Source organism: Notolepis coatsorum, assembly GCF_963971535.1.
Source record: "Notolepis coatsorum genome assembly, chromosome: 15".
Lineage (NCBI taxonomy): Eukaryota > Metazoa > Chordata > Actinopteri > Aulopiformes > Paralepididae > Notolepis > Notolepis coatsorum.
Window position 1 is genome coordinate 16,995,916 of NC_140179.1, and position 12,665 is coordinate 17,008,580.

Genomic DNA, 12,665 nt, shown 5'->3' on the forward strand with positions numbered 1-12,665 from the left:
ACTTCTACTGTATGTGGCATCTGCTGTAACCCCCCCACAACCCCCCAAGATACCCTGTCCTTAACCCCCCCCCACAACCCCCCACAGCCCCCTAGTAGGCCTGGTAGATCTCAGAGGTGCCTGGGGATGACCCCTATAGGAGGACTTCGGCCATATTTAGGACTTCAGCCAATAAATACAAGCTGTTAGTTAACGTCTGGAACTAAAGTTTATTTAGCCCCCCCCCACCCAACCCCCCCCCCCCTGCACCACCCCCCACCTCCACCCCCTGCACCCCCCCCCCCCCCCCCCCCCCCTGTACCATTCCCCCCCCCCCCCCCCCCCCCCCCCCCCCTGCACCCCTGTGGTCACACGAGAGACTGCATGAAGACACTCCTCTTGTAACATGAGACACTGCACATGGCAAGACTTTCTGTCTCCATGTTGCTGTGATTTACAGGCTGCAGCCTATTGGTCACACAGATCACATGTCTCTCCGCACACAGAGACACACAGACACACACAGAGACACACACACACACAGAGACAGACACACACACACAGATACACACACATAGACACACACAGATACACATACACACACAGACACTCACTCAGGCATGCACACGCACAAAATGCACGCTCAAGAGCTTTAAGAGATTCTCTAAAGGGGACATATGTATATTTTACATATACTTTCAGAAAACTTCTATACGACTTCCTTGAATCTGTGGAACATGTGGTGTGTGTGTGTGTGTGTGTGTGTGTGTGTGTGTGTGTGTGTGTGTGTGTGTGTGTGTGTGTGTGTGTGTGTGTGTGTGTGTGTGTGTGTGTGTGTGTGTGTGTGTGTGTGTGTGTGTGTGTGTGTGTGTGTGTGTGTGTGTGTGTGTGTGTGTGTGTGTGTGTGTAAGCTACAGGGCCAATCAGCTTGTGAGTTGGTGCGTAACGTTACAGAGGCACAAGGAGGAGCGTGGGAATAATGTTTCACATCAAGCAATTTAGGCCGTATAGTGAAGGCTGAGAAGTGGCTAGAAAACTATTCTCGTTCCCACCTCGGCGGACTACACAATTTTCACTCTGGGCTAAAGATCTATTGGTGTAGATTTAGGAATAAAAAGTTCTCCATTTAGAATCCACCCGGTTTTGCGCAATCATAATTTTCGAGGCGGGACTAGATCTTTCCTCGCGAACGGATACATGGTCACCGCATAGTGTTATTTGACGTATTGGTGTGAGTTCTGTCACGTATCTTGCGCTCGACCAATAGCAGCTCTCTTTGTTGCCAAGTTACAGACCAGTAACGTGACGTTAGCATGTCATCCACGGAGTACATCTTGATGAAAATGGACAAACACATTCTAACTAAGGCTGTCAAAGTTAACGCGGTATTAACGCACAATTCTATTAACGCCTCTATTCTTTGTAACTCACGATTAACCTTTTAGAGAATTCCTTTTATATATTTTTTTACTTTTTATTTTTATTTAAATTTTTTTACTAGACTTCACTCAGGTGTATTATTGATACTCTCATTGATACTATGTTTGTTTCTGACTCAAAGTGTGTGTGTGTGTGTCTGTGTGAGAGAGATAGAGAGAGAGGGGGGTGAGAGAGATGAGGAAGGGGCAAGAGAGAAAGAGAGCTGGGAGAGTGTGTGTGTGTGTGAGAGAGGGGGGGGGGTGAGTCCTCAGTCCTTGTGTGGGTGAATGTAACAAGTTCCTAACGTTTTCCCCCCCCTATTATTTCATGCACACTTTATCCATTGTTTTAAATTATTATTTTCTTTTAAGTTATTTTGTGCATCACTCTGTTTTGAATTTGATGCAAATTTGCAATGCATGAGGGTCATCCTTTTGTGTTAACCCTTTCTCCGCCGATGACGTGTTAAGACGCCATTCCTCGCCATGCGTAATCTGCCAATGACGTTTTACAGCGTCTTTGAGATCAATATTTCAAATTTCTGTCATGGTATTCATATTTCACCCATGGATCCTTGACTGGTGCTGTAGGACTCCGCTCAACTCTCCAACGCTTCAATACCGCCACCTGGTGGCCGATCGGCGAGTTACAACCGGATGTTGATAATTGTGACGCCGGTGTGTCTCCCTATTCCCTCCGGCCACTCGCTATCGCTCGCAGGACTCCATCTTGACACACTGGATAATCGATTCGTTGCCATAACTCAATAAACAACATTATTAGGAAGTATATAGTATTATACAACCTGGAAATGGATCGCATAGATCAACATCCCATAATAGCGATCTTTTTGCTCCACGCTCATCACCCAACGGTAAGAGGAGACTGGGGTGAGTTTCAGCGGTTTTGATTATTATTATCCATACAAACTGTTCTGATCTATATATCACCCATACTACATGAATGATTTAACGTCGGCCACGGACTTATAAACGACCCCCCCCCCCCCCCCCCCCCCTCCAGTCAACCGCGCATGATGAGTGATAACGTCTGGGACCTTGTACAGTTGACATTTTTTATCTGGCGTCAATTGGTATCAAACTGCATTTGATGATCTAATATAGCATTTATGGCTATAACTCACGTTCTATGAAATACTGCAGAAAACAATAAAAACATATTTATACTCTAGACCGTATTTTTGTATGAATGTGTGAATGAAAAAGTAAAACGTTCCTACATCCTGAACGATAGCTAATCGATGTTGAATGGGCCATAGTAATGTCAATTTAGCAATACAATTTAAAAAGTTATAGCCCTGCAAAGTAGGTGAACATCTCCATAGACAAATAGAGCTGGCAGACTGGCTACAAGGATGGATATAAGTGTGGCAGAGAAAGGGTTAAATGGCTGCATAAAGCAAGCATTTGTTGACTCTCATGTTGATAAGAGTATTAAAACTTGGAACTTGAAAAAGATCCGTTTAAGGTAGATAATTTTACATTTTTAATGCGATTAATTTGCGATTAATTGTGAGTTAACTATGGACAATCATGCGATTAATCAGATTAAATATTTTAATCGATTGACGGCACTAATTCTAACGTTTGCAAAATAGGTTTCTAAACAATGTTATATGCATATACTGTACGCTACTTGCTATAGGCAAGCGATTGGATACAGCTGAGCTGAGAAACGGGCCACAACGTACGTGTTATTAACCATACTGTACATTTAAATCATATCCCCTTCTCTCTACACTAACAACACAGCATTGCACACGCTGTGAAAACGTCTTGAATGTTTCAAAATGTTGAAAAAAATAAATCACACCGATGCATGACGTCCTGTCGGAGAAATTATTCGATAAACCTCCATAAACACACAATCCCTGGTGCATGCAGCAAACTTGTATCAAAAACACTTCACCTTGTGATTCCCAACTTGCAATATTAAAGATGCTGGTAAAATTTTCTAAAGATTGAGGTTGTACACATAAAGCAGTTCAGTGGATAGTATAATGAGAAAAATAATAGACCCACACACCTTTGATCAAGATAGTTATAATTGTGTGGTTTATTGTCTCTTTCTATGTTATAGTGTGTTTAAACCCAGTTACAGTTATTTTTGTGTTTTAACCAGGAGTGTGTGTTCTGCCGACGTATGTGTTATATCCTCTTATCTTATTCAGTGTTATCCTCTTATCTTATTCAGTGTTATCCTCTTATCTTATTCAGTGTTTTATCCTCTTATCTTACTCAGTGTTTTATCCTCTTATCTTATTCTGTGTTATCCTCTTATCTTATTCTGTGTTTTATCCCTTTATCTTATTCAGTGTTATCCTCGTATCTTATTCAGTGTTATCCTCTTATCTTATTCAGTGTTATCATCTTATCTTATTCTGTGTTATCCTCTTATCTTATTCAGTGTTTTATCCTCTTATCTTATTCAGTGTTATCATCTTATCTTATTCAGTGTTTTATCCTCTTATCTTATTCAGTGTTTTATCCTCTTATCTTATTCAGTGTTTTATCATCTTATCTTATTCAGTGTTGTATCCTCTTATCTTATTCAGTGTTTTATCCTCTTATCTTATTCAGTGTTTTATCCTCTTATCTTATTCAGTGTTACCCTCTTATCTTATTCAGCGTTATCCTCTTATCTTATTCTGTGTTATCCTCTTATCTTATTCAGTGTTATCCTCTTATCTTATTCTGTTTTATTCTCTTATCTTATTCAGTGTTTTATCCTCTTATCTTATTCAGTGTTATCATCTTATCTTATTGTGTTTTATCATCTTATCTTATTCAGTGTTTTATCATCTTATCTTATTCAGTGTTATCCTCTTATCTTATTCAGTGTTTTATCCTCTTATCTTATTTTGTGTTATCCTCTTATCTTATTCAGTGTTATCAACTTATCTTATTCAGTGTTTATCCTCTTATCTTATTCTGTGTTTTATCCTCTTATCTTATTCAGTGTTTTATCCTCTTATCTTATTCAGTGTTTTATCATCTTATCTTATTCAGTGTTTTATCATTTTATCTTATTCAGTGTTTTATCATCTTATCTTATTCAGTGTTATCCTCTTATCTTATTCAGTGTTATCCGCTTATCTTATTCAGTGTTATCATCTTAACTTATTCAGTGTTATCCTCTTATCTTATTCTGTGTTATCCTCTTATCTTATTCAGTGTTATCATCTTATCTTATTCAGTGTTATCCTCTTATCTTATTCAGTGTTATCCTCTTATCTTATTCAGTGTGTTATCCTCTTATGTTATTCAGTGTTATCCTCTTATCTTATTCAGTGTTATCATCTTATCTTATTCAGTGTTTTATCCTCTTATCTTATTCAGTGTTTTATCCTCTTATCTTATTCTGTGTTATCCTCTTATCTTATTCAGTGTTTTATCCTCTTATCTTATTCAGTGTTATCATCTTATCTTATTCAGTGTTTATCCTCTTATCTTATTCAGTGTTGTCATCTTATCTTATTCAGTGTTATCCTCTTATCTTATTCAGTGTTATCCTCTTATCTTATTCAGTGTGTTATCCTCTTATCTTATTCAGTGTTTTATCCTCTTATCTTATTCAGTGTTATCATCTTATCTTATTCAGTGTTTTATCCTCTTATCTTATTCAGTGTTATCATCTTATCTTATTCAGTGTTTATCCTCTTATCTTATTCAGTGTTGTCATCTTATCTTATTCAGTGTTATCCTCTTATCTTATTCAGTGTGTTATCCTCTTATCTTATTCAGTGTTTTATCCTCTTATCTTATTCAGTGTTATCATCTTATCTTATTCAGTGTTTTATCCTCTTATCTTATTCAGTGTTATCATCTTATCTTATTCAGTGTTTATCCTCTTATCTTATTCAGTGTTGTCATCTTATCTTATTCAGTGTTATCCTCTTATCTTATTCAGTGTGGCATCCTCTTATCTTATTCAGTGTTTTATCCTCTTATCTTATTCAGTGTTATCATCTTATCTTATTCAGTGTTTTATCCTCTTATCTTATTCAGTGTTGTCATCTTATCTTATTCAGTGTTATCCTCTTATCTTATTCAGTGTTATCCTCTTATCTTATTCAGTGTTATCCTCTTATCTTATTCAGTGTTTTATCTTCTTATCTTATTCAGTGTTTTATCCTCTTATCTTATTCAGTGTTATCATCTTATCTTATTCAGTGTTTTATCCTCTTATCTTATTCAGTGTTTTATCCTCTTATCTTATTCAGTGTTTTATCCTCTTATCTTATTCAGTGTTTTATCCTCTTATCTTATTCAGTGTTTTATCCTCTTATCTTATTCAGTGTTATCCTCTTATCTTATTCTGTGTTATCCTCTTATTTTATTCAGTGTTTTATCCTCTTATCTTATTCAGTGTGTTATCCTCTTATCTTATTCAGTGTTATCATCTTATCTTATTCAGTCTTATCATCTTATCTTATTCAGTGTTTTATCCTCTTATCTTATTCAATGTTTTATCCTCTTATCTTATTGAGTGTTATCCTCTTATCTTATTCAGTGTTATCATCTTATCTTATTCAGTGTTATCATCTTATCTTATTCAGTGTTATCCTCTTATCTTATTCACTGTTATATCCTCTTATCTTATTCAGTGTTATCCTCTTATCTTATTCAGTGTTTTATCCTCTTATCTTATTCAGTGTTATCATCTTATCTTATTCAGTGTTAAGCTCTTATCTTATTCAGTGTTTCATCCTCTTATCTTATTCAGTGTGTTATCTTCTTATCTTATTCAGTGTTTTATCCTCTTATCTTATTCAGTGTTATGCTCTTATCTTATTCAGTGTTATCCTCTTATCTTATTCAGTGTTATCCTCTTATCTTATTCAGTGTTATCCTCTTATCTTATTCAGTGTTTTATCCTCTTATCTTATTCTGTGTTATCCTCTTATCTTATTCAGTGTTATCCTCTTATCTTATTCAGTGTTATCCTCTTATCTTATTCAGTGTTTTATCCTCTTATCTTATTCTGTGTTATCCTCTTATCTTATTGCAGTCACCCCAGGTGTTCCTCATGTGTTGTCACTCCCCTTGTCTTCATGTCAGTTATTGTGTTTTGTGTATTAATCTGTAGAGTCGCTCTATCGACTTGTCTTAGCTCTATCTAGTCGTCTTAGCTCTATCTAGTCCTCTTAGCTCTATCATGTTGTCTTAGCTCTATCTAGTCCTCTTATCTCTATCTAGTCCTCTTAGTTCTATCTAGTCCTCTTATCTCTATCTAGTCCTCTTAGTTCTATCTAGTCCTCTTAGCTCTATCTAGTTGTCTTAGCTCTATCTAGTCGTCTTAGTTCTATCTAGTTGTCTTAGCTCTATCTAGTTGTCTTAGTTCTATCTAGTCCTCTTAGCTCTATCTAGTCCACTTAGCTCTATCTAGTCCTCTTAGCTCTATCTAGTCCTCTTAGCTCTATCATGTTGTCTTAGCTCTATCTAGTCCTCTTATCTCTATCTAGTTGTCTTAGCTCTATCTAGTCCTCGTATCTCTATCTAGTCCTCTTAGTTCTATCTAGTCCTCTTATCTCTATATAGTCCACTTAGCTCTATCTAGTCCTCTTAGCTCTATCTAGTCGTCTTAGCTCTATCTAGTCGTCTTATCTCTATCTAGTTGTCTTAGCTCTATCTAGTCGTCTTAGCTCTATCATGTTGTCTTAGCTCTATCTAGTTGTCTTAGTTCTATCTAGTTGTATTAGCTCTATCTAGTCCTCTTAGTTCTATCTAGTCCTCTTATCTCTATCTAGTCCTCTTAGTTCTATCTAGTCCTCTTAGCTCTATCTAGTCCTCTTAGCTCTATCTAGTTGTCTTAGCTCTATCTAGTCGTCTTAGCTCTATCTAGTTGTCTTAGCTCTATCTAGTCCTCTTAGCTCTATCTAGTCGTCTTAGCTCTATCTAATTGTCTTAGCTCTATCTAGTCGTCTTAGCTCTATCTAGTCGTCTTATCTCTATCTAGTTGTCTTAGCTCTATCTAGTCGTCTTAGCTCTATCATGTTGTCTTAGCTCTATCTAGTTGTCTTAGCTCTATCTAGTCGTCTTAGTTATATCTAGTCCTCTTAGCTCTATCTAGTCCACTTAGCTCTATCTAGTCCTCTTAGTTCTATCTAGTCGTCTTAGCTCTATCTAGTCCTCTTAGTTCTATCTAGTCATCTTAGTTCTATCTAGTCATCTTAGTTCTATCTAGTCGTCTACCAGGGGTTCTCAACCTTTCTGCTGCCAAGGCACCCCTGTGTTCAATAAAATATTCCAGGGCACCCCTACATACGATAAAGACTTTTCCGGTCCTGTCTTTCTTGCTACAATGATGACAAAACTGCTTGCTTTCAAAATAATGTTTATTTAAGAAACCGGGAAACACATTTGTGTGTATATGCAGGCTATATAATGCATTATTAACAGGTGTTTCAGGGCCCCGTTCCCCGTACCTGGCTAACTGAGTTAGCCGGATAATTTCCAGTATAGCCTGACTTAAGCCAGACCTTTCCATTCCCCGACGCTCGATTGTCTAAATCACCATGGTAACAGATCAGAAAGTTTGAGCCTGGTCGAGAGCAGGGTTAAATTCAGTTAGCTGGATGAACCATGGCCACGCCCCCGCAAAGAAATGCCAGCTCGCTTCCTGAAATGATCCTCACAGTCTAGATCTGCATTATACCATTCTGAATTATGTTCTTGTGCTTCATTCTTCTAGAGGGGGCTTTTGAAATGTGAAATAGACCCAAAATGCTGATACTAAATTCACGTTGTCCTAAATAATGCACGTTATATATACCGTGGCGCTCGCTAGGTGCGATGTACACATTATGTGGTTATTTTAACAACGTGCAGCATTGCAAATGTGAATCCCGCAGGGATATTTTTAATGATTGAAACCTATCGCTCGTTTGGCTCTGATTCCTTTCATATTTTCCGCTGTGGATGTTTAACGGAGCGCATGGATTGTGTTTCATTCAAGCATAAAATTGAAGTGTCTATGCGTGGATTGTGGTTTTTGTGGATTATGAATTACGAGGAATCTGAGGATTGTTGAATTGTATCATCACTCACACGTTATTGTGATATTGTAACTGGGATTAATGCATTTGAGAATAAAGAGATAAAACTTCATTCAAAAGAAAAATATTCTAAACACGGTTCACTTGTCCATTGATGGATACACAATGAATATATCCCGTCTGGCACAGTGGTCCAACGGCCAGTGTTCACTCCTGGCAAGCGGGCGACCAGAGTTCGAGACCCCGCGTTTCAAATAGAATTTTTTGGGAATATAATATTAATGATTATACGCAAAAGTAGCCTAGTTTTAAGTTAAAATATTATAAATCTACATGCATTGAGGATGTCATTCTTTATATAGCTCTCAACGTGCACCAAATTGAAGTATTTACATTTCAAAAAGAAAACTAGAAGAAGTAGGATTCGAACGCGGGTCTTCCGTGTGAAAGGCAAAATGCTCGACCATCAGACCACGGTGGCAGACAAATGAAACATCAACCATACATCCATCAATGGATAAGAGAGCCGTATCCTTATTCTGAAACTGTTGAACTAATTATTTTCGCTAGCAAGATCTCATTTGATTATCCATTCCATGAACCTACTGCCAGCAGGGCATGTTTAAAGAAATATAATCTGATTGATTGGGGTAATGAGGGACTTAAAATTTGCCTATAGATTATGCATTTAACTTGTCGGCGAGGCTATTGAGCCGTACTGCAATCTGTTAATAAAGTTTTAAATCAATCAATCAATCAATGCCGTTAGAAAATCAGGATTTCTGCTCTCGACACTTGCTGTCTTCTCAGCTGAGGCGGGCGCGCGCACTGATCCTGAGTATCAAGTCTGGTTCGAGTTAACGAGACTGAATCTACCTTCGAGGAACAGGAAAATCCCGGCTTCAAACATCGGGTTAATTGAATCTGGATAATGGGACTCTTGATCGACTTAGTTGAACCAGGTACGGGGAATAGGGCCCAGGTCTAAATGGCTTAGTACTGTTGACATTACACTGCTTGTAGTAGTAAATCAAATAGCATATTTCTTTAAATAAAATTACAGAAAATGATCACTAAAGTGCCATCTGTTGCAGCTCCACACTTTTCCATAAAAATAGCATATTTGGATAAGTGTGACCATTTCTCAAAAACAAAATCATGTATATTTTTTTAAATACAGAAAAGGATCACCAAGTTACCATTTCTCAAAAAATATAAATAAATACAGCAAATATCCTGTTTAACCCTTTCCTCTCTTCTCAGGCATGTTTAACCCTTTCCTCTCTTCACAGCCGTGTTTAACCCCTTCCTCTCTTCACAGCCGTGTTTAACCCCTTCCTCTCTTCACAGCCGTGTTTAACACGTTCCTCTCTTCTCAGGCGTGTTTAACCCTTTCCTCTCTCCTCAGGCCTGTTTAACCCTTTCCTCTCAGGTGTGTTTAACCCTTTCCTCTCTTCTCAGGTGTGTTTAACCCTTTCCTCTCTCCTCAGGTGTGTTTAACCCTTTCCTCTCCTCTCTGGCGGGTTTAACCCTTTCCTCTCCTCTCAGGCGTGTTTAACCCTTTCCTATCTTCTCAGGCGTGTTTAACACTTTCCTCTCCTCTCAGGTGTGTTTAACCCGTTCCTTTCCTCTCAGGTGTGTTTAAACCTTCCCTTTCCTCTCAGGTGTGTTTAACCCTTTCCTCTCTCCTCAGGTGTGCTTCTACGTGGCTCTGTACTACAACGTGATCATCGCCTGGAGTCTGTTCTACTTGGGGAACTCCTTCCAGTACCCCCTGCCCTGGGAGCACTGTCCCGTCGACATGCTGACCAACCAGACAGGTACACAACACGCACCTGTCCCGTCGACATGCTGACCAACCAGACAGGTACACAACACGCACCTGTCCCGTCGACATGCTGACCAACCAGACAGGTACACAACACGCACCTGTCCCGTCGACATGCTGACCAACCAGACAGGTACACAACACCCTGTGTATGTGTGTGTCTTTTCACTAACGCTGAGCCGATATGCCATTTGGAAGAATCGATAAATCGGGACATAAATATTGATTTTACTATTATTATTATTTTGCATGTGGGATTTTTTGTTTGTTTTATACTTTTTTCTTAAAAAAGAAAGAAAAACTATTATTTAACGTTAGTTCATGTGTGTGTGTCACATGCATTCACTGTCGTTTTTGCGATGCTGTAGTTGTCCCACGACACACACACACACACAAACTAATGTTAAATAATATATTTCATTTTTTTATTATAATTCTTTGGTATAGTTTAAACCAGGGGTGTCAAACTCATTTTCACAGAGGGCCACATCAGCATTATGGTTGCCCTCAAAGGGCCAAAGACCGTATAAATGTTAATGTAATGTAAAATAAATGTAGCTACTCATTTACATATTGTTAAACATGTTGTTTCTGTATTTATTACTTATTCAAGTTATACATATTGCATATGCATTTGCATAAATGTACAAATATATGTTAGCTTATGTTATTTTAACAAATAATTTTAGTTTATCAGAACCCCATATTACTCCATCAATCAATGATCAAACCATTCAAGTAAATAACAAAGAAGAATATCATCAAATACAAGCTATGACATTAAGTTTGTTCAAAACCTTTTTGTCACAGTCAAGAGGGGCAGAACTAACAACTGTGAGCTGCAAAGAACACGTGGGACAGATGTAGCAGATGTTACAAAAACAAATGGCTGCACACAACCTTGCAGAGGCCATACATCCAACTAATAGAAGATAGTTTAATTAACTTTAATTAACAGATTGCAGAATGGGTACAATACAGTACAGCTCAATACACACAATTGTTAAGGGGATGCAGACCAGAGAAAGACTTTCGACTTGTTTACATCAGGGTCCCCCATTTTCAATTCGTAATGAAATTGCTATTATGTGTCTGCATGAACACACAACTGTAACTGTACTCAAAAATAACAAAATAAGGGTTCTCAGTTCACAACTATATTGGTCAAGTTTTGGGTGGGACTTGTTTGCGTCCCTACAGCTTCTTATTCAATTGAGCGAGATGCTCGGTTATGTCACACAGCCAGTTTGCATCTGACAGTTCAGACAATATTTCTTCAACCCTTTGTTACCTATTCCGCCTGGATCTTTTTTGTATTTTGGGCTGTAAAATTGTCAAAGAATGTCTGAGGAGTAAGTGCTTTTGGCTTTTTTCCTTTGTTACTTCATCAATACCTCAGATGTTCAACATACATGTATGTGTAAGAATGTGTAATAACTAAGGCTGTCAAAGTCAAAGCTTTATTAACGCATTAACCCACAATTATTTTAACACTGCTATTTTTTAACCCAATATTAATGTTAATTATTTATTTTTTATTTTTTTACCTGAGCTCTTGGGGGGCCACATCAAATGACGTGGCGGGCCGCATTTGGCCCGCGGGCCGTGAGTTTGACACCTATGGTTTAAACAAACAACACTCTGCAGCACCCACTCTCCACACTTTAGATCACCTAAACACACTTTATATTTATTGGTAAAGGATTTGCACTACAACTCGTACACCTTACTGTAAATTGTACCTAAATTGTACCTAAATTGTACCATTTCTGCTTTGCACTATATAGTATTGTATATTAGTACATTGCATAGTATATTGTATATTTTATGGTAACTCAGTTACTTCTATTCTGCATCGAACATTGTACATATGTCTATACTGAACAGTGTGACCTCTATTTTTACTTCTATTTTACATGCTATACTATTTTATTTCATACTTATCTTGTCTAGCACAGTCTCTGGAGCGTAACAGTAAGAAGCATTTTGTATAAAAGTATTCTGTACTTCTGTATGACAACTATTAAAGAAACTTGAAACTTGAAACTTGATGCACCGAGTGGGGCTACATCTAGGGCTGGGCGATATGACCAAAAACGTTATTGCGATAAAATTATAAAATTATTTTCATATAATTCGATATCGATAATTATCGTCGATATAATGTCTGTCAAGTTTAATTAACTTCTAATATGCTGCTGCGAATGTCTCAAGTCGAGTTGATGTCGTCATCAGTCTGCGCACGTTAACAGTTAGCCGACAAGCGGAGTATCTCATGACAATTAATATGACACTAAAATACTCTCTTCCGCCACAATATATTGAAACGACGTCCACTCCCACACTACTATAAACGTGGCCTCAGAATTCAAAACACACACATACTCGGCACGTAAATATATAAAACAGTGCCGTGCAAGC

At 37.9% G+C, this 12,665-nt stretch overlaps 1 protein-coding gene across 1 annotated transcript in view; it reads left to right on the plus strand.

Moving 5' to 3' along the window:
- The window catches only part of slc6a16a (solute carrier family 6 member 16a), a gene marked incomplete at its 3' end in the record, with an annotated part of 86,136 nt that overhangs the window by 41,041 nt on the left and 32,430 nt on the right, over positions 1-12,665 (plus strand). Inside the window, exon 4 of the mRNA XM_084330286.1 lies at positions 10,110-10,236. Coding sequence (XP_084186412.1) covers positions 10,110-10,236 — 127 coding nt within the window. The remainder of the gene's footprint in view (positions 1-10,109; positions 10,237-12,665) is intronic.